The sequence below is a fragment of the Festucalex cinctus genome, chromosome 20 (genome assembly GCF_051991245.1).
Source record: "Festucalex cinctus isolate MCC-2025b chromosome 20, RoL_Fcin_1.0, whole genome shotgun sequence".
Taxonomy (NCBI): domain Eukaryota; kingdom Metazoa; phylum Chordata; class Actinopteri; order Syngnathiformes; family Syngnathidae; genus Festucalex; species Festucalex cinctus.
The window spans coordinates 19,857,928-19,880,327 of NC_135430.1; the positions used below are offsets into that span (position 1 = coordinate 19,857,928).

A 22,400-nucleotide genomic window follows, 5' to 3' on the forward strand; every position below is an offset into this window, starting at 1 on the left:
CAACCTCCCCCCCCCCCCCTTTCTGTGCCTTATTATTTGCGAGGCAGACGCTTGCACAAGTGAATGGGTGATCACGAGGTTTGTATTACGCAGAGGTGGAGGAAGGGGGAGGGGGGAGGAGGGGGGAGGGGGAGGCGAGGTGAGAGTGGGGGCTGGCGCACAACCTGTTTACCGGTTCGTTGAGTGGCTGCTGTGTGCTATAAAAAGGGGCTGGAAAGCACATGCAATTGGTCAGAAGGGGGCTGATGTGATGGATGTTGGCACCTGTCCTCAAAAATGTTGGCACTGCAAGGAAGACGGGGGAGGAGGAGGAGGAGGAGGAGGAGGGCTGCGTTGGCTGGATGCTTCATTCACAAAGACAGTCACAGTTGCAATTAGCCTCCAGCCAGAGATGAAGACGTCCCAATCAGTCCTGCACCAACGTGTCACTTTTACATCATACTGGTGAAAACAGCAGCTCTATCTATCTATCTATCTATCTATCTATCTATCTACCTAGCTAGCTAGCTAGCTAGCTAGCTAGCTGAGGATCAAATATATAAGATTTCCCCACCCAAAAAAAAGATTTTAAAGAAAGACCAATATATCCCAAAACATGTATAGCATTTTTCCTGTAAAACTGCATGAAATTAATATCCATTTTATATTCTTCTAATTCCGAGTTCCTGATTGTATTGGCCGCTATCTTGAAATAAGGCCCGGTATCAGCTCAAAATTGATACCAGTTATCGCTACTGGCACATTACTAATATATATACAATGTATTTAAAACAAACAAATCAAAGCAACAGGAAATATTCGACTTTGAGAAATAGTCTTTGAAGACGCTAATGTGCTTTTTTTGTATTTGTTTGGAGATTTAAAGGGATACTTGACTCAGTGAGTCAGTTTCAGCAGTAAAAATAGTTTATATTTTGTCCAGAATGAATTTGGTGACTTCATTATTTTTACATGTACAATTAATACCTTTAAAAACTAGTTTTCCCACTTGTTGTCTACTGAAGATGACATCACCTGTGGTGAAGAAGTAGGTACGACCAATCATGGCTCAGTTTGCTGGTGAGCCATGATTGGTCATTACCTACGTCCTCAGCAGAGGTGATGTCATCTTGAGTCGACAGCAAGTGGGAAAAAAATTTGTTTTTAAAAAGTATTAGAACCGTCACTTGCCTTCGGTGCCGGTTGGCGCGAGTTCGCATCCCCGCCTGGGGGACCACGTTTGTTTGTGTGTGTGTTTGTGTGAGTGGGTGGGGGGTGGGGGGGGGGGGGGGGGGGGGGAGTTTTTAAGGTATTAATTGTACTTGAAAAATAATGAAGTTATCAAATTAACACATTCACTGCCAGTCCAGCAAAACAAATTGACATTGACGTCTTTTTCCGTCGATGGCAGTGAATGAGTTAATTATAAACAAAATGTGATTTATTTATTTTTTATTTTTTTACTGCTGAAAACGGCTCAGTGAGTCAAGTATCCATATAAACAAAATACACATGCATCACTAAATTGTGTTGGCACGTTTGATGTAAAACGGCCAAGACTCTGATCTCACATCTCACAAAGCATCATCAAAAGAGGCAACACAGATTTTGTTTCAATTTGGCGAATATGTGCGCGACCACCCGCACTCTTTCATCACTTTCCAGCTCAGACGAAGGAACAAGGCCAACAGTGTATCATTAATCCCCCACTGGTCACAAGCACATTTCGACAACCTTATAGCAACTATTGCTCACAAATATATTATGTTGTAAATCTTATTAAGGATCTCATGCTCTGCTGCTGAGTCACTTGCAATGAACGTGTGCTTACACCCCTTTTTGGGGACACTTCATCTGAGGTGAGAAAAAGTAAGCTGTGATTTTTCTATTTATGAGCAAATTCGAAGGTGGCGCAATTTTCTTTTTAATGGCCAGTTAGAGCAATCTCATTGAGTGACAATCTTTTTTTTTTTTAGAAGTACTTTAATACATCACCATTAATAAGAATATATAGTCTATCAAAATGACATGCAGGTGCACCATTACTGGTCTGAGTGGACCCGTTTCCTTCACTTGTGATGTTCAAGCAGCCAGTTTGCGCCCCGTGCTGACGTATATGCGCACACGAGCTGGCGACAGGGGTGACGGCGTGCTGTTGGCTGCCCCTTCCCTCTCGTTGGCTTCTTCAAGGCTGAAACAAGCCGTCAATATTTTGAGTTAGCACTGTTCACTTTGTGACTCGAAGGCCTCATGGCAGTTCACTTTAAATCAATTCCCACTCATTCAAAATTGTCGCCTTGATCAGCTTATTATACATAAGCGCATGGGTATAAAAAGGATTTGCGATATACTATATACATAATGTGTGATAAATCCTCTGTTCTTTATCTCCAGTCGTGCCATTGCGCGTCAGCTTGACTGATTGTTGATAAGTGGCCATTGTCGTGTGGGAAACAGAGCACCCAAATTATTTGTGATGAGTCATCATCTGTTGCTTTGCTATTCATAGTGAGGGAAGAATACAGTATATGGCTCTTTATTGGTTTACAGTTTGACCTCACCTTTCAAACATACCAAAAAGTGGAAAGAAGAAAAAAAAAAAAGATCTTCTAGAATTAAACATTCAGCTATACTGGTAGCTAGCTAAAGCTGCTGCATTTTGCTTCGTTCTTTCACTATTCTTTTCTCTATTTCATTTTTTCTCTTTCTTGTTTTTTTTGGGTTTTTTTTGGGTTAGTTGTTTGGTTAGTTGGCTGTTTGTTTAGTTTGTCAGTTGGTTGTTTCTTAGCTTGTTTTTCTTGCCAGTTAGCTAAAAGTGGTTATCTATACAGACTGTTAGCTGTGTTGCTATTCATAATGAGGAAAGAATATATGGGGGGTATTTATTTGTTTACAGTTTAACCTCACAATCCAAACATTCCAAAAGTTGTACAATTGGAAAGAAGAAAACAAATTTGGGGCCAAAATTATATAGAACTACTACACTGCACTACACTACAACTAAACATCCAGCTATACTGCTAGCTAGCCAAAACCACCACATGTTGTTTGTTTGTTTGTTTGTTTGTTTGTTTCCTTCCTTCTTTCTTTGTGTTTTTTTTAGTTGGTTGTTTGGTTAGTTATTTGGTTGTTTGGTTCGTTGGTCGCTTCTTAGTTTGTTTGTTTGCCAGTTAGCTAAAAGTCTACTGACTGTTAGCTGCCTGTCAACACTATTGTGGGAAACACAATTACAGAGTTGGGGAAACGTGAAGCGTTGCAAAAATATAATGCGGAGCAGCGCAGGACTTATTTTTGAACCTCTTATCTGATTGGGAGAAATTGTATTTATGTCACAAAAATTGGAGGTTTGCTATGCCAGACCTCCCTGCTGTGTCATGCAAACTACACTTTGTGATTGTTGACAGTTTGACTGCGGGACAGAATGATTCCATTTTCCATAACTTTTAATAATAATTTTGATTCCCAAACAAATCAGAGGTCAACAACTGTCCAGCGCATATGTAACACGTGCACAATTGGATGTTTACTCAAGACCAGTTCCTTTGCAGGCTTGTGTTAGTAATGCAAAGCTCCCACACTGTCTTTCCTCACCTCCTACTAATTATTATTTTTTCCAATGAGGAAAACCCACAACATATTGTGTGGTTTCTCTCCATCTGGACTACATTAGTCATACTAACTCCTCTGGTATTGTGTGCGTTTTACGAGTGAGAGTAAATTTGCCTGCTTCCCTTTCGCAACAGTTAAAAAAGGGAGGAGGGGGGAGGAGCCTGCTACAGACATATGGATTTTTCTAATGTTACTTTTTTTTTTTTTACATTTGTCAGACACATAAACTGAGAACATATTGACAACGCAAAGGAAAACCATGAAGACGCCACCGCACAAGACGCGTGATTAATTTTTGATGAACGTGAAGAGATTAATTGAGCGCACCTGACTGCGGCATAATCCTGGTCTCGTTGCCGCTGCAGGGAAGGCGTCCGCACCCGCTGTCATCCGCACGCATCTCGCTCCTCAACCCAGCCCACGGCGGTATTGTTTGAATACAACCGCTTGCTGCCATGGTAACCGGGAGCTGAGAGACGATGAGATATAAAATGCAAGATAGGAAGAGGCCGCGACCTGCGCTTGCTCTCGTGACGTCATTGTCGGGAAACGACTAATTGGATTTAATTAGAACTTTCGCTGCTTAAATCGCTGCCTCGTCAATCTGGCTCAGGTATGCGTGTAAATGCTTTGGTTGCAGTATTATGCACCATCCTCTCAAAATGATATGAATGATGGATCAAAAAAAAAAAAATAGAAAGTATTCAGTCTCTATCGAAAATGCTTCCAAAATGTTGAGAGCCCGTAATTCCATCAGCGTTTCACTTTTCTATTTCATACCATAATCACACTGCTCATGACCCACTTCCTCGTTTTCGCGGCATATGATTGGCTCGCCAATACTATTTTAAACCAAACCGAGCCGTTGATCCCCCCCCCCACAGTCTCTGTCACTTCAAATCGACGTCATCTATTATCCATAAAATGAACACGGTTTCCTGGTTTTAAGGTATGAAATGTAACTAGAAATGCTTCCAATTTGTTTATTGACAAGCAATCACACTGCTGTGCTTTTTACGTGAATTCATTAGACCCCTTTTCATTTCACACCAACCACAAACGTGTAAGAACATATAAGAGAGACACTGTCAATCATTTTGTCGTTTGCATACCATATTAGATCTGTGTCTGTATGGAAATTTATTGTTTAAATGTATGTATTTTGGGGAAAATCCTCCGATAGGAGTTAGTTGAGCATAATGTATATAATGATGGCAGTTTCACATACATTTATAAATTACAGGTTAAATACAAAGTGATTTTCCTTTTGTCTGGAAATCCATGTTGATGAAGACAAAATTTTGTCTGTTATAAATTGAAAACAATGAACCGTGAATGAGAATGGAGTATTTGTTTTTTTTTTTTTTTACTCAATTACAGATTCTCACACGTCGTTTTGGAGAGAACAAGCAGTGTGAAAAAGAGGATGTGCTGTAAATTCCAGTGAATAACACTCATATTTTTGGGGGAAAAAAAATCTAAAATTAAGGTCAGGTATTAAACAAGGGGCTTAAGAAAATAATGAATCAATCCGTCCAGCCATTTTCCGAACCGATTATTTTGACACTTTATTGGTATGTTTTGTTTTATATGTTTTATATTTAATTATTATATTTTTGTTTGATATTTTAATATTTATTCATTCATATTATTCACTCTATAATATAGGATACCAGCAAATAGAGGGGACAAACTATATGCAAGTACAGACAAAAAAAACAACCAGCTTTTTAAGGGTCATTTTGGAGGGCATATTATACATGGATGTGTGTTATTCACAGGATTTTACAGTATTTATTTATTTATTTATTTATTTATTTATTTTAGAAATGTCCGATACCACTTGTTTTCATAATGATACCACTGGTACGTTGATACATATTTAAAAAAAAAAAAAAAAAGTCCTTAAACCGTCCCTAGTATTTTTTTTTTATTCAATTAAGAATAAGAATAATAATAATAATAATAATAATAATAATAATAATAGTTATAATAATAATAATTGTTATAATAATAAGAATTATAATATAATAATTATAATAATAATAGTTATAATAATAATAATAATTGTTATAATAATAATAATAATAATAGTTATAATAATAATAGTTATAATATAATTATTATAATTATTATAATTGTTGTAGTTGTTGTTATTATTATTATTATTATTATTATTTACTCTTTAATGGTATAGTGTGCTAAATTGAGCAAATGGATAAGACAGTACTACATTTGAAAAATTAAAAAAAAAAATATATATATATATATATATATATATATATATATATATATATATATATATATATATATATATATATATATATATATATATATATATATATATATAAATTATACCAAAATCTGAAGAAAAAAAAATGGTCATGACAAATCTTTTATATTAAAACAAAAGCGCTTAAGTTCCATTCACCTCTTAGTCATTGATTATATTGGAGGTGAGCGTGCATATAATCCATCTGCAAATGTCCCCCAAGTGAGAAAAGGTCTGTCTGCAATTAGTAGCAATGAAGAGCATGTTTCAGCTAATTCAAAACATCCATTATGACATGAGTCACGTCTCTTCTGATCCAAATGTTGTTTCCGAACCCACTGCCGAACAGCTGTGTTGTGTCTGCCCACCCTCACACGCATCATCGTTTTACGTCAGACGACGTGATCGTCAGCACGATGACAGCAGAACGATTATTGGGAATGCGCGTGGATCTTTCGGATGAGACATTTCACTGGCATGTCTTCACTTGCGGTTTTCACGGGGCTAATGTAAGCAAAAGCATGTCGCTTTGATTTCAACATCTCATACAAACTAAATAAAGCCAAAATGATCCGCTTCGTGAAACGGCGAGTTTCTGTCCTCCTGAGTTTGACTGCCAACAACAACACGTGTTTGCAAGGTCATTTTTCACTCTTTCTCTCCTTGTCTCCAGGCTTCAACATCCCCCCCCCCCACATCCATCCATCCCATCATCAGCCCTGCAGTTGTGGCTTTGCTTGAGAGACATTTGCAATAACAGTCTCCACATAACTTTTTTTAGGCCCCTTTGGGAAATTGCGCCGCTAGCTAGCTTGCTAACATGAACATCTCTCGCTGATATATCAAGAAACTGCCATGCAGCTTATAACCTGGGAGAGGAAATTAACTCTATTTAAGTCTCGACAATTTTCCAATACCAGCGGCAAACAATTCCTGTGTGACTAAAGGTGCTGTTGGCTCGAAGACGTTAAGAGTCACTCCTTCCATCGTGTAACGCACCTTTAAAAGACAAGCTGCCTATTCATGCGCTTACTTGCCCCCATCCAGAAGATACATTTCTTTTCTGGCAGGCGGGCATTGTAAAGACTCTTGCAAGCAAATAAATACATAAATAAATAAATAAATCGCCCGCATAAGGTGTGCTAAGTGCTTCCACAATGTGAACGTGTGCTAATGTGAGTCAGACGCGAACCATTCGGACGGTTTATGTAAGTTTCCAAATGGTTATTGGGCTTCCTGGAGTGAAATTAAGCGACTTGTGCTGAGGGAACGGAACAGGGATTTTTTTTTTTTTTTTAATTGTTTAAGCAGAGGTGTCATAAAAGTCCAGCCCGTCGGCCTTTTTTGCGCCTCGTTGTCCAGTATTTTATCTGCCTGCGGCGGTGCATGTGGTGGGGTAAAATCCGACTAATAAATTGGTTAGGCAAAATATGTCAAGACACTCCTGACAACGTTCTTCATAAAGATCTGGTGTAAAGATTAGATAGGACAGATAGAACTGGTCGCCATGACAGGACTGGACGAGATAGAACTGGTCGCCATGACAGGACTGGACGAGATAGAACTGGTCGCCATGACTGGACTGAACGAGAGTAGACGGGTAGCCTTGACTGGACTGAACGAGAGAAGACAGGTCGCCATGACTGGACTGGACGAGATAGGACTGGTCGCCATGACAGGACTGGACGAGATAGAACTGGTCGCCATGACTGGCCTGAACGAGATAGGACAGGTCACTGTGACTGGACTGAACGAGAGAAGACAGGTCGCCTTGACTGGACTGAACAAGATAGGACTGGTCGCCATGACTGGACTGAACGAGAGTAGACGGGTAGCCTTGACTGGACTGAACGAGAGAAGACAGGTCGCCATGACTGGACTGAACGATAGAAGACAGGTCGCCATGACTGGACTGAACGAGAGAAGACAGGTCGCCTTGACTGGACTGGACGAGATAGGACTGGTCGCCATGACTGGACTGAACGAGATAGAACTGGTCGTCATGGCAGGACTAGACGAGATAGGACAGGTCGCCATGACTGGACTGGACGAGATAGGACAGGTCGCCATGACTGAAAAGTTTGCGATTAATCGTGAGTTAACTTTAAAGTCATGCAATTAATTACAATTCAAAATTGTAATCGCTTGACAACTATAATCATAGCAGACAAAAAACCCAAAATATAATTGCTTGCCGGTTTAGTTTTAGCATCATGTTTAATGTGTTGTTGCAATATTTGTTTTCTTTTTTTGTGATTCTCTGATCGTCATCATTCAAAGTTGAAGCTGCCATTTCAAGCTAACTTTTCTCGCCCAACAGGCTTGTGAGCTCATCAAGGTGAAGGCGGCAGAAGTCGAGAGCGCTCCACAAGATGTCTTTCTTTATGACATGTTTACGCAGGACCGCAGTCGACTGGCTTCAGGCGTGGAGCGAAGCTGGCTTGCGGCGGGCTTGCCAGCATCTGGTCCTCATTAGGAGGAGCCGAGAGGATAAAAAGCGAGGCGCTGACGGGGGCTGGGAACACTCGACTTGCAGACGGGATCATGGGCTTTACTGCGTGGCTGTGTCTGCTCTGCCTGCAGGCGAGTCTGCTGTCTCACGCGCTTGACTGCTCGGGAGGAAGCCGGACCGACTTGCGGACGGCGGACGAGCAGGTAGGAAGACGCGTCGTCCTTTCAAAGCAAAGGAAGTAATTCACCGCGGATTGGGGATGCGAACACTTTCCACCCCCCCGATCGAGATTATGTTCTGATATTTCGTTACATCAATTTAACAATTATCCAAACTAGTCAGTAATTTCTTTCTTTCTTTTTTTCTTTTTTTTTTGGGTAAAATCACTTAAATGCCACCAAAATATAATAAATACGGCCAACGCTCATATATGTGTTTCAGAATAATCTCATAAATGTTTTACTTTGTATCTAGGTTAAAGGTCATGAAATGTTGTGTGATGTATTATTGTACGCAATATGAACAAAAATATGCCACAAAATAATTCAGACAAAAGTATTCAGACATCCCTCTTTAAAATTTTATTTTATTTTTCATTTTATTTTATAGTATTTTTTGTTGCATTTTATTATTATATTTATTTATTTTATTTTTACTTTTACAAAAAAAAAAAAATGCTTACAGACACACTCCAATATCTTGCAGAAAATCTTCCCAGCAGATATGTGACTTCAAATACTATACTATATATTATTATTTTTATTTTTATTTTAATCTGTCAAGGACATCCTACACTCTAAAAAGTAAATTGTTTACCAAATTAATTGAATTTCTTCAAGTGATAACACACGATTGAATTAAGTTAATCTACGTTAATATATAAAGTTTAATTAATTATGAGGTCATTAAGTTTAATTAACTAAGTTCATTTAAATTCGTTTTTTAATTTAGATTTTTTTAACATTTTTTTTTATATATTTAAATTATATTTAATTGAAATTATTTTTGGATGTACTTAATTCAATCATCATGTGTTGCCCACTTGAAGCAATTCAATCAAGTTGGTTAACAATTCTCTCTTTTTAGACTTTAGTCATTTCAGAGTGTAGTTCATGTATCCGTCTGTTGTTTTTCCACTGTGGCTCCCTGGAAAGAGGCAGTTGCGTGTCTATGTATGATAACAGTAGCGGTCAAGATTGCAGCAGACAAAATAACCCCGAAGAGCAATGACATGTAATTAGATTGCCCAACTGGAACAGCATCTCATTGTAATGGTTTTTGCAGCCATCATGCCAAAAACACCCAAAATAAAACCCACTGCGGAACAAAAAATCCCTCGGAGCCCTTTTTTTTTTTTTTTTTTTTTTTGTTTCATGTGGCCGCAGACTGTTTGACTTCAAACGTGCGGTTCAGCATTTTTCTGCGGAAAGTCGTCGAGTGTTTTGTCCATAATAGTCCAACTCATCTGGACGATGGATCGTACAGCTGCGAGAGTTGAAAAGAATTGTTTCTGCCACATGGAAGGATTTTCACGAGGGAAGGAACTTTCTTGTCAAGCGAATGAAGTCGGTGGCACGTACGTGCTTTTGTGTTCGTTTTTGGGAAAGGAAATGACGCGCACGCATTTGTGAGCTTCAAATGTGGAACCGCATGTACACTTTCCTTCAGTTTAAGTTGGTTTCTACATGTTTTTTTGTTCATAAGGAGCAGGAAAATATATATGGCCACTGCGTATGACGTGTATTTAATAGGTTGTTTTTTTTTTTTTTTTTTTAAAGTCTAGTTTATTTAGCTACATGAATGTTACAAAATATTTCAAAACTGATTTTTATTAAAGGCAATTCCATGAACATGACACTGCAAAGCAATGCAAGATCCTTTGGTTTCTTTTTGTTGTTGTTTTTTGGTTGTAAAAACTGCTATATTATTATTATTATTATTATTATTATTATATTTGTTTTTAACTCATTCACTCCCAGAGAGCTAAGATTCACCAGTTTTCACAAATCTATTCAAAATTGTAAGTAATTGAGCTTTTTTTTTTCGAGATGGCCCTGGTTGATCTCTTATACTCTGCTGCCACCTGCTGGCCGTTTGTGTAATAACTACCATTTCTGCAACCGTTCTTTGCAGCTGAGAGGCTGCACCAAAGACTTTATATGCTCAAGCATACAAAAAAACAAAAACAAAAAAAAAACGTATAAATACGTCTTTGGGACACTTACAACATTAAAGAAAAACGTACTTACATGTTATTGGGAGCAAATGAGTTAATTATCTGTCATTCTTATTTTATGTATCAACCGTACTAGTGGTATTGGTACTTGGTATAGATGACTACTCAAGGGTTGAGTATTCATATTTGTATATGTCTGAAAAAAAAAATTGTATCCAACATCCTTGTGTAAAAATGAGGGGTGCCAGGTGATCAAAATTTTTATTTGTAATTAACCGCATAACTTCAATACAATGGACAATCTTTTTTTTGGTAAGTTTTTATACTGTTGCTAACATAAAAATGGAAGGAAAAAAAGTTAAACTAATAGAAATATGGCTGCATCTTTTAGTCATTGATACAGTAATTTCATAATAATTCATCAATCTCAGTTCAAATTAAAAAGATGTACTGTACGAGTGCGATATTAATTTGTGTTGAGGTCATTTTTTCTGCCACTAGATGGCACAATTGCATTTGCTAGACGTTGGTGACGGCTGAGTGCATTTTTCATAAGAGTTATCTCATCTTTGTCATGATGTAACTTGTTCAATTCTGCACACAAAATTGTAAAATACAGCTTGACCCACAAATATATGCATTATTATTACTGATCAATTTTGATCCAAGTAAGGGGCGGCCATTAATTGTGCATTAAAAAAAAATAATGAACTCAAAATGAATGCATTAATTTTGACACCCCTAGTGAAAATAATATCAAAATGAATTTATTGTTATCATTTATCATGTGCACTTCCTCATTCTATTCCCAGATGGGCGATGGGGGCCTGCAGCGGGCATTACCTGCAAGTGAAGAACAGGTGCGTCCCATCTACCAACAGAAGAGAGTCCACAATGTTGCTCAGATGCTCGCGACACTTTTGTCAGGAAGGCGGCAGCTGTAAACGAGAGAGGAAAATGAAATGAATTACAGCTCGGCTGCTGATTTGAATCTTCCGTGCAAAACGGCGACATCATCGCTCCATTCAGAGCTATTAAGATGAGATCTGCGATACATGCTGGAAGTTGGAACAACGCTCCGGCGGTGTGACCATGGAAACGTGGCGGCGCCCAGATGAGCAAATCCGGCTTGTCGGGCAGCTCGGAAACGCGGAAATGACATGATGCATGTTCCAATTATGTCGGTGACAAAGAGCCGCGTGCAGCAACGTGATGAAAAAAAATGGCCACGACCGTCGCGATGTAGGTCAAGGGCAAGCGCGGTAAACAGCATCACGACTAATAAGGAAGGATGACGATTTTATTTGTCTTCTATCTTAGGTCAGGAAATGATAGCCTCTTTTTTTTTTTTTTTTTTTTTGCATGATTACTTTGCCCAGAAAATGAATTATTGATGAAGTCAAGAACCGGCAGTGGTGTAATAAATGAACCACAAAGTCCAAATTGGAAACCTGTTACCTCTCACGCTGACAGTCCATTTGTTAGAGCGCACAGGCAGGATCAGGATCGATAACATTTCCTTGTTTATGCCCAGATCAATGAGAAACGCAAGGAAAGGATTTTCATGACCAAGAACGAACGCAGTTGGACTGCTGCTAAATAAATCAACGAGATTTTGATTGAAATGCTGGTGTCATATACAAACTTGATTGTTGTGTTGTAGGTGCTGCTCAGGCACAAGAGACAGTTGGAGAGGAGAAGCCACGCCCACCCAGGTCACACCAAACTTCCTGGAGTTTTCTCCGTGAAAGGCTTTCCAAACAGTCTGATCCAGGTAAATCCTCACTGATGGCGTGCGTGTGTGTGTGTGTGGATGCACGTGTTGCCTAATTGCCATATGAACAACATCTCCAGGCTGACAGGTCCAGGCGGCACTTGGCTCAAACGGCGAATAAGAAGAAGAACAAGCGTAAATCCCGCGTCGGCTCCTTTTCCCTCCTTAGCAACGATAAGAAATCCAACCCCCTGCAGGTGAGTCTCCATGACAACCCCCGAGCAGACGCGCAAGCTCGAAATGGGTCGAAACAGACGCGCGTGAATGCTGAGAACTGGTTTGACTTTCCAGGTGATCCGAGCGAGAAGACAGTTGAAGAACGAGCAGCCCAAATTCGGCACGTCCGGTCGGTCTGGTGAGTCATCTTGTCACGTCAGTTTTGCCCCCTCCGTCAAAAACATCATTTCTCATCAGTTGTGTCTGTTTTCTGTCCAGGTAGATCCACATAACGGAAGACCCAAGAGAAGCATACAGACAATTACAACATAGTGTTGTTATTATGCTTAAGTGGACAAACACGGGAAGAGATGTGTCCGGATCTTAGATGGAAAACAAATAGACAATCACACAAGCAAGTAAACGGCTTGTGTGCGTCAATCATTAGTTTCAGCTCTAAGATAGTCGATTGATTAGTTAGCAATTATATGCTAAGGTTCTAATATGTATATGCCTGCATGTTATGAAAACAGTTAGAAAAAGATGCATGAGGCATTCTTGTTTATTGTTATATTTTATTAGATATTGAGGGGTATATTTTTGCAGAAATGTTTTGTTGTTTTTATATGAGATTTCAATAAAGATTTAGTCGAGAAAGTGTCACAATTTGTAGGTGGACTGAGTGATGTGGACCCAAATTGAGGAGACAGAACAGACAGCGGCAATGGGCAACTTGGGGTGATTTATTAATAACTGGGCAGGAAAACCAAAACTTCGATGAGACAGAACTAGACTTGACGGGGCAGAAGAGGACTTGACTTGACTTGACTTGACAGAACAGGACTTGACTTGACAGAACAGGATTGAGCTTGACTTGACTTGACAGAACAGGTCTTGACTTGACTTGACTTGACAGAACAGGACTTGACTTGACAGAACAGGACTTGACTTGACTTGACAGAACAGGACTTGACTTGACTTGACAGAACAGGACTTGACTTGACTTGACTTGACTTGACTTGACTTGACTTGACAGAACAGGACTTGACTTGACAGAACAGGACTTGACTTGACTTGACAGAACAGGACTTGACTTGACTTGACTTGACAGAACAGGTCTTGACTTGACTTGACTTGACAGAACAGGTCTTGACTTGACTTGACTTGACAGAACAGGACTTGACTTGACTTGACAGAACAGGACTTGACTTGACAGAACAGGACTTGACTTGACTTGACTTGACTTGACTTGACTTGACTTGACTTGACTTGACTTGACAGAACAGGACTTGACTTGACAGAACAGGACTTGACTTGACTTGACAGAACAGGACTTGACTTGACTTGACTTGACTTGACTTGACTTGACTTGACTTGACTTGACAGAACAGGACTTGACTTGACAGAACAGGACTTGACTTGACTTGACAGAACAGGACTTGACTTGACTTGACTTGACTTGACTTGACTTGACAGAACAGGACTTGACTTGACAGAACAGGACTTGACTTGACTTGACAGAACAGGACTTGACTTGACAGAACAGGACTTGACTTGACTTGACAGAACAGGACTTGACTTGACAGAACAGGACTTGACTTGACAGAACAGGACTTGACTTGGCAGAACAGGACTTGACGTTGATTGTTTGTTATCATTAAAATAGACGAATTTGAATATTTCCTATTCAAAGGCATTCATAACCAATTTCGACACAAATTGATTTATGACAAACATCAAACATGCTTTTATGATACCAGGCATAAGTCATTTTATAAAATCGGTGCTTTCATAGCATGTAAAGAAAAAAAAAGAAAAAATCTTTCATTTTGGATTCATATTTTTATACCAAACTCCAGAGGATTCAGCGCCTCAGTCACCACTTATGAACCTCAACCGCAAATCACAGCCACACTTTCACACTCAGTGGACCATTAAAGCCATTTTATATCAGTTCTTAATGCAGTGTAGACTTTCCTGGAATAATAACTTACATTTCCCACTCTGGCATCTGCAAAAGCGCCTCGTATGACTGACTCATAAAAGCAAATATCAAAAGGTTTCAGTCGCCAATTATAGATGGCAATGTTGCGATGCAGGTAACACTTGAGAGTTTGAAAAAAAAGGGTGAAAAGGCTACCAAGTGCAAATAAAATGTTTGTGTGAGTGAAAGATATATATATATATATAAAAAAGTAATTAAGAGCATCTGCTACATGCATCATAATACATCTATTCAAGTATCTCATGTCACTTTTAATTCATTTGCCCACAAAATGGAAACAGTGTGGTCCAGAGTCGAGCAGCAGATTAGGCTGAAGTGCTTCTGCAGGACACTGACGTCAATGCGGCCACATTAACCGGCGCTCGAACAACAAACTCGGCCTATTTACAGCGTCAGGGTGAGCCGAGATTCAATAAATCGCCAAATGAGTGATGGGTTGGAAATAAAAGCTGCGAGGCTGATATCGAAAACCGTTTCATCCGAAAACCCCCCATGTGATCTGAAAGCAAGACAATCCAAAATGAACTGCATGACTCATCCACCACTCGTTTACCAATCAAAGCAAGAAGCCATTAGGAGGTTTTTGAGGCTTAGAGGCAAAGTCAACGGGTAAAATATTCCCAGGACACGCCTCTTCCAGATATTATACGCTCCGTTTGGCGTAATATACGTGAGACAATGATGTCCTGGAGTCGTCACACGACCTGGATTACCAGGATGTGAGGTTGTCTTGGTTACAAACAAATATGGGGAGCCAAAAACAGCGACGCCCGAATAAGGCCAAGGACTTATGTTTATTCACAGACATCTCGAGCTATGTGGCCTCAACTCACTCCTTTTTGTTTGTACAATTTTTCTGACAGTGAGTGTCTAGATAGGTACATATGTAGGTAGCTCGCTAGCTAGCTAGCGATACACAAATATCTGCTCCAGCGTTACAGAGAGGAGGTTAGCTCGCTAGCTAGCTGGCGATACACAAATATCTGCTCCAGCGTTAGAGAGAGGAGGTTAGCTCGCTAGCTAGCTAGCAATACACAAAGATCTGCTCCAGCGTGACAGAGAGGAGGTTAGCTCGCTAGCTAGCTGGCGATACACAAATATCTGCTCCAGCGTGACAGAGAGGAGGTTAGCTCGCTAGCTAGCTGGCGATACACAAATATCTGCTCCAGCGTTAGAGAGAGGAGGTTAGCTCGCTAGCTAGCTAGCAATACACAAAGATCTGCTCCAGCGTGACAGAGAGGAGGTTAGCTCGTTAGCTAGCTTGCTCACCTACCTTTCCACCTACTCGTCAATCTAGCCACAACCTCTCTACTTATACATATCTACCCTACTCTACCCTATTTTAATTTAATTGAACAGCGTCGCTATTCACGTTTGGAACTGTTAGCCCACAAAGGGACAATATGACAAAAGTGAAAAACACCCACAACACACAACGTTGTGCCTGGAAAACCCGTCACAATATCCGACTGACGTCCAAATACTACAAAGGTCACCAAACCACAAAAGCTACGACATTGTTGTGGACAGTGGGGACAAATAAAGCAATTCCGTCATGATGGCACAAATGTTAACAAGGGTGTTCCGTCGCAGCATTTGTCACACACAAACATTTTGTTTTGTTTTTTTTTCTGAGTCATAGCGACTGTCTAGTGTTGTGCGTAAAAGCCAATAACAGCCCAAAAGCTGAAGGCTGGGAATAGGAAATGGTGTCGTCAGAGAAATGCATGATTTGACAGTTTCCCGTATGGCATTGCACGTCGTTAGCGGGCTTTACGGTCAATGTGCTTTGCAGGCAACTAGAAACCGCTGCTTCGATGTTTGTCGCGTGTTGACGAGAGCCTCTCATCATGAGATGAAATGTGGGACGAAGATTAAAGTCCCAAAACAAGTTTGGGTCAACTCTGAAAGAAAAACTCACGTGATCGTTTGCCAAAACCATTCGGTATGTGGCATTTAAAACCACGCAGTTAGCTAACATCTCCTAAAGTCCGCCATGACAGCTTTCAGTGAATGATGGCGGCAAGGATGAGGACCGATTTGACACTGGTTGAGTTCCATATCAAATGGAAGGCGAAAACCAACATGACTTGTACTATACAATCAAAATCTTACTTTCATTTCATGTTGCCATCAAAGCGACGAATGTTTTTGAGCGTATTTCCTGTGTGATTTTGTGGTGATTGACAGTGAAGACGAGGTCGTCCCTCTCATCTATTTTCAAGCTGACCGCACACTTGTGACCACGCGTTCGGGCTGGATTCGCCTCGTTCCCCCCCCCTTTTCTTTTTTTTTTCCATCTCCTGCCGCCTCCGATTGGATCAGACACACAAGAGAGGCTGTTGTCTTCCCTCAACCCCTGACCCCCCTTCTCTTTGCTTGACAACGCCCCTCCCAGGAGTGCCGTGGGCCCGCCAAAACCATCCTGCAAGTGCTGTCACAGGAGCATCACTCATGCTTATGATGAAAGCGTATACAGGAAAGCAGGAAATGGATGTTGTGTTACTTGATATGTGGAACTCCTCTGCACGTTGACCTTACAGCATGGATGAGTGTAGGAGTCTTTTTTTTTTTTTTTTTTTTTGCTTATATCATAAATAAATGCTTTGTTTGCCAGCCTACATATGTTTTGTGATAAATCAGTAAATAGCATTTTTTTTTTTTTTTTATTCCTGTGGCAAAGTTTGACCAAAATATTAAGCATTTATTGATTGGAAATTGCTGACTGCTTTGTCAATAATCACTTAATTTGGGTGAAAATAGCACTTTGAATTCCAGGAATGAAATGTTTGATTACCCACAATGGAATGCACTCATCCAATCAGGAAAAAAAACAAAAACAAAAAACATGTTAAATGCAATGTTTACACAATTGGCTAAATCTGTGGGAGTCAGAGCATAGACGGATGGACAGACATTTTTTTGTGTTTCAAATTGTTTGTTTGTTTGTTTGTTTGAAAGTGGGGGCTAGGGATGGGCAGCATTGGAAGTGTAGTTGTCGACAAAGTGGGGGCATGTGAGCGATTGGGGGGCTACCACTACTAATATTAATACATGTTTTCGAGACATGCAAAGACACAAATACATTTTTAGCTAAAATAGTAGCTGAATTTCTCTTCATAGCACCGTGGAATATCAAGATAAGTCAGTCAGAAATAAAAAAATAAAAAATAAAAAAAATTTGCATTGATTCATTGATTTTTTTTTTTTTTTTTTTAGCATGTAGTTAACGTTAAAATAAATAAATAAATAAATAAATAAATAAATAGTACAGTAGTAAAGTTTGGTTGTTCCCCACCAGAGGGTGCTGTTTCCATTTAAAATGCGTTTCTGTTGATTGTTTTGTCGCCGTCTATAACGAAAAAAAAACAAAACTCACCGACTGTCAAGAGTCCCCAAAGTGGCTTCAGCATGATGGGAGGACTCGGAGCACGAGTTGGGTCAGGGAAGAGACAGACAGGAAATGGCTGGAGCAAGGCAAGCGAGGGTGGAAATCCAGTGACCGTGAGGTATTTCTGATGTCGCCACAAACTTCCTATAACAGAAAGGAAGCACAGAGTTCGGATGAGAGCAGACAGGGAGGCCATCTTGGGTGGTAGAAAAATTGTCTCCTTTTAACCACCACCTCGCTGACTTGTTTCACACCATGTGTGAAAATTACAAAGTCTTTATGTGCCGTTTCTGAAAACAAGGGTGGAACATTAAATTCCTATAACATTCCTCAAAGGCAAGAGACTCATGGAATCTTTGAGGCAGGAAATATTATGAATAAGAAGCAGCATGAGGTCACTGTCTGAAAGTCTACAAGCCACTTCAAGGAGCTCGGCGAAAAAGCAAAAACTATCTTGGGGATGTGGCCGCAGAAGGAACCTGTTTTGGGGTTTTCCAAGCCTGACTTCAATTTCGAGGACGTAGCGAAGAAGCAGCAAACGTTAGATTATCACGTCTTCCTGAAAATGTTGCCGTCACTTCTTCACATTCAGTCTCTTTCCATTGAGAATTGTTGAAAAACGTCCGTACATGCTCCGAAATCAACTCAAGAGCTGCAACCTGAATAATTCACGAGGTTAAATATTTCCCTGGCCGCTGTGTTGACAGGCTTGAAGCTTGCTGGCCAAGGGAAGTATGAACTGCCCGTGAATTTGGATTCCTCACTGCAAAGTGGCAAAAGGGTGGCAGATGTCAGATGTCCTGCAGGGGATCAATCATTTTGTCAGCCTTCCCGACAACTGCGGATTTCAAAAAGCTTTATCAGCATCTCTGTAACCGTGGAACGTTTGGAAACAATCCAAATCACGTGCCGCTTATGCACTTATATGGCACTTAATCGCGACAAGCTAAATAAATCTATTTTTCTATTGTTATGGATACGTACAAAGGATTACATTCAGTCCCAGACAACATTCTAGTGACTTTTGGCCCTTAAAGATGACGTCACAGATTTTTTATTTTTTATTTTCCATAAATGCAAGTATGGAAATCAGGGCAGATTTATTTTTTTTTTTGTGCAAATCAAAAAAACAACTTCACACACTTTGACATTGATACCTTTTGACTTATAAATGACTCTCATAATAGAAAGGCTCTGAAAATTGTCAATATTTGTAAAAAGCTTATTTTGATGTACAGTGTTCCCTCGTTTTCCGCTGGGGTTCGGTTCCAAAAAATACCCGCAATAAATGAAATCCGCGAAGTAGTTAGCTTTATGTTTTACAATTCTTATAAATGTTTTAAGGCTCTAAAATCCCCGACCGCACAATTTAGACACTTTTCTCATTGAGGCATTTACATGTTCTCACATTTCTCTCTTGTTTAAACATTGATAATGTTCAAACCTTCATAAATTTTATAAAATGGGTATATTACTGCAAAAAAATATGCAAAATTGCACTTAAAAAAAAATCCGCGATACAGCGAGACCGCGAAAAGTGAACAGCGTTATAGCGAGGGAAGACTGTATATAAACCCTTTGCATTATGGTGTGGTTTTTTATGTAATTTTGATTTGTTTCCTTTATGTTGTACACTAGTATACTAATGTTTCATTTCGGATATCTTGTTCTGTACTTATTCTATGGCTCAATCAAGCATGATTAAAAAAAAAAAAAAAAAAAGTCTCTGGTGTTGCCTAGTAAATACTGCCCTCTAGTTTTATTAAGAAACTACAACACAAAGCAGGACCGTTTTCCCCCATATTATTTTATTTAAGACCATAATAACTTATATTATAACATTTTGCTGCAGCTTAACCGATGTGAGTTTTTAATGCAGTTGTTGCTTTTCTGCGTCCCCCTCGTGTCTCTTTGGACACGAGGGGGACATGGTTGACTTTGAGCAAGGTTCACCACCTTGTCCCTCTCAAGAGCCGCCCGCATGGTTTGCTCGACAAGGACTTGAAATTTGTCGCCCATCCTCCGAATCGCGGGTTCGTACGCGTGGCACTGCGCCTTGAGCCTCCTCGTCTCCTCCAGCAGTCTGTTGTTCTCCTGGCCAGCACGTTTGCGCGTCATCCACTGCGCGTCGCGGGCCTTCTGCACCCTCGCCAGCGTGTCTGCCGAGGTGGAGGCTGCCAGCTGGAATTCCTCCCTCTCCCGCAGCGCGTTCTTCAGTTCGTTGTGCAAACGCTGGTTCTGGACATAAACGTCCGGAACCTCGCCAAAGCGCTTGCTATTCAGCAAGCCCTTCTGCGCCATCTCCGTCCACTCCGTTTGGAAGGTGTCGAGAGTTGCGGTCATCTTCAGTTGACTTAGAAAATTGCGTACGAAGTCATCTGTGGTGACGTGAAGTTCGGTGGTCGCGTCGAACCCGGAGGAACCCGCGTGACCTCTTCTCACTCGCTCATTTATGCTTTTGACCGCCGCTTCCAAATCTTCTTCTCCTTCTGTCAAGCTCGCGTCATCATCTCCATCATCAATCTCACCGTCGTCATCATCATCATCATCTTCTTCTTCTTCATCGTCTTCTTCGTTTTCATTCGGTCCAGCATCAGCCTTCTCATTATCACCATCGTGATCTTCAGCGCCATCATCATCATCATCATCATCATCGGCAGCAGCGTTGCCGTCATCGCCATCGTTGACATCAACTTCCTCATCAACATTGTCTTCATCACGATCATCACCGTCAGTATCAACCGTGTCGTCTTGTTCCATTGCGTTATCGTCTGTGCTCATAGTTACACTGAAAACTTGACACGATCCCTCCTTTCATTCTCAATTGACAGTCGAAGTTGTAAATCCGCTAGCAAAATGTGGCAACGTCCTAAAAAAAAAGTCGTCAGCACTCGTCGATTATATTTAAGTAAGCAAACGTGGTGACGTTATATTAACGCGTCACCACCTGTTAATGTCTTTTCCGTGGGACTTCTGTTTACGTTGTTGTTTCTAGCGTCATGCATGTTTCCATGGAGATCGCGGACAAATCCACGCGAGAATTCCCAATGCTCGCGTCACTGGCAAATCAAACATCGCGAGACTTCCGTAATCTCGCTGTCCGTCGCAAGCAAACTGTCATGGCGGAGCACAAAGAAGCGCCCTTGTCAACGGGGCCAAAAACATTGGACCCAAATGAATATTTTCATGTTTCGCCGGAAAATCGAAGAATACAGGACGCCAGGGCGGCAATGCGGGCGAATCTGAAACGGCAGTACCAGCTGCAACTTAACAACCCGCACAGAAAAGAGCTTATTGTAAGTGGCTAGCACGAGCTAACAATGTCACCCTTGGATAAACCTTCGATGCTAGGATGCTATTGCTAACATAGTCGCTTGTAAACATTATTTACAAGAGTCCAATTTCGTCAACATTCAACTCTATTATTTGTTTCCGATTTAAACTATACGTTATGTTTATATTTCACATACGTGCTGCTAACTACGTGGATTTATATAAGACATTCTACCTTAGTAAATGTCACTTTTTACACACAAACATACTTACGAAAAACAATAAATTGCAAACATAAAAAGTGTAGAAAGTGCTGTATATATTGTAGCATTTGTGTCTTTAAAGGGCGAGGCCTGATAGGGTGGCGTGTGAGTCTGGGTGTGAGAGGTGGCCAACAGCAGCTCCACCATGGGTGTGCTATTTGTATTCCATGTTGGCCAGACACTTCATTACTCCATAGAGCCATCCCTGCTTTTTTTTTTGTTTTTTTAAATGTTTTGTTTTGTATTATTTTTTTTAAAATTGTGTTACAGGATGACCCTGCCCAGACACGCTGGTCTTACGCCCGTAACAACCCCTACCCACACTATAGGGTCACCTTCAAGACTTCTCTGATGGGCGCAATGTTTGGGATTTTTCCACTCTTCTTCTGGTACTATGTCTTCAAGACAGACAGGGTATGTGCACTAGTTGCTTTTTTTTTTCCAAATGGCACGTGTTAGGGCTGTCTTTAGAATCCATTATTCCATTGATTACTCGGTTAATCAGCCACCTCCTGCCATCACACACAAGTTGCACATACATTACAGCGTGCAGTCTACTAACAACATGGAGTGCGTTCTAATTTACGGCGGTAGCATATATTTCATTGCCTAATGAATAAACATGTAACTCGAGTAGTATGCATCGGCTGGCTCGCTTGTTTGCCAGCTCTGCTTTGCAGTAACTACATAACTTTAATTTGATCATTTTTAGCAATTGGAAATATTAAATATATTTAATATGTGATTGTCACCCCTGAGCAGACTAGGAAGGAAAAAAATCACTCTCAACATACCCAATATCACAAGTTAATCAGTAATCTTTAAGAGCCGTCAGATAATATGCGCAAAATCAGCCTGATATGTTTACTGTTTTTCTTTTACAGGACCGGCGAGAACAACGCATTAAAGATGGAACTCAGGACCGCAGGCTCTGTTTGTCATCGTGAGCGCAACTGTAAACAGACTACGTCTGTCTCTTGTTTTGATGTGTGTGTAATTAGAAGCAAAATAAAACTAGACTGTCCTAATGAAGATGGTGTGGATTTATAT

At 40.3% G+C, this 22,400-nt stretch overlaps 2 protein-coding genes across 4 annotated transcripts; one reads left to right on the forward strand and one right to left on the reverse strand.

Annotated features, from left to right (window-relative positions):
• Positions 1-1,950: 1,950 nt before the first annotated feature.
• On the reverse strand, positions 1,951-20,847 carry LOC144009698 (sperm-associated antigen 16 protein-like). 3 transcript variants are annotated; one of them, XR_013281014.1, is made up of 5 exons: positions 19,771-20,847; positions 17,803-17,958; positions 11,332-11,426; positions 3,916-4,057; positions 1,951-2,170 (listed from the first exon to the last, which is right to left on the reverse strand). XR_013281014.1 is itself a non-coding variant. In XM_077509545.1 (2 exons), exons 1-2 carry the CDS (start codon positions 20,593-20,595, stop codon positions 17,830-17,832), a joined length of 954 nt encoding a protein of 317 aa, XP_077365671.1. In that variant the 5' UTR covers positions 20,596-20,847; the 3' UTR covers positions 17,149-17,829. The 3 variants fall into 3 exon arrangements, 1 of the variants encoding a protein (XP_077365671.1); XR_013281015.1 differs by lacking the exon at positions 3,916-4,057; XM_077509545.1 differs by lacking the exons at positions 1,951-2,170; positions 3,916-4,057; positions 11,332-11,426 and having other exon boundaries at positions 17,149-17,958.
• Positions 20,807-22,382, forward strand: ndufb4 (NADH:ubiquinone oxidoreductase subunit B4). The gene is made up of 3 exons (XM_077509546.1): positions 20,807-21,110; positions 21,621-21,764; positions 22,235-22,382. The coding sequence occupies exons 1-3, from the start codon at positions 20,814-20,816 to the stop codon at positions 22,295-22,297; spliced, it is 504 nt and encodes a 167-aa protein (XP_077365672.1). The 5' UTR covers positions 20,807-20,813; the 3' UTR covers positions 22,298-22,382.
• Positions 22,383-22,400: the final 18 nt, after the last annotated feature.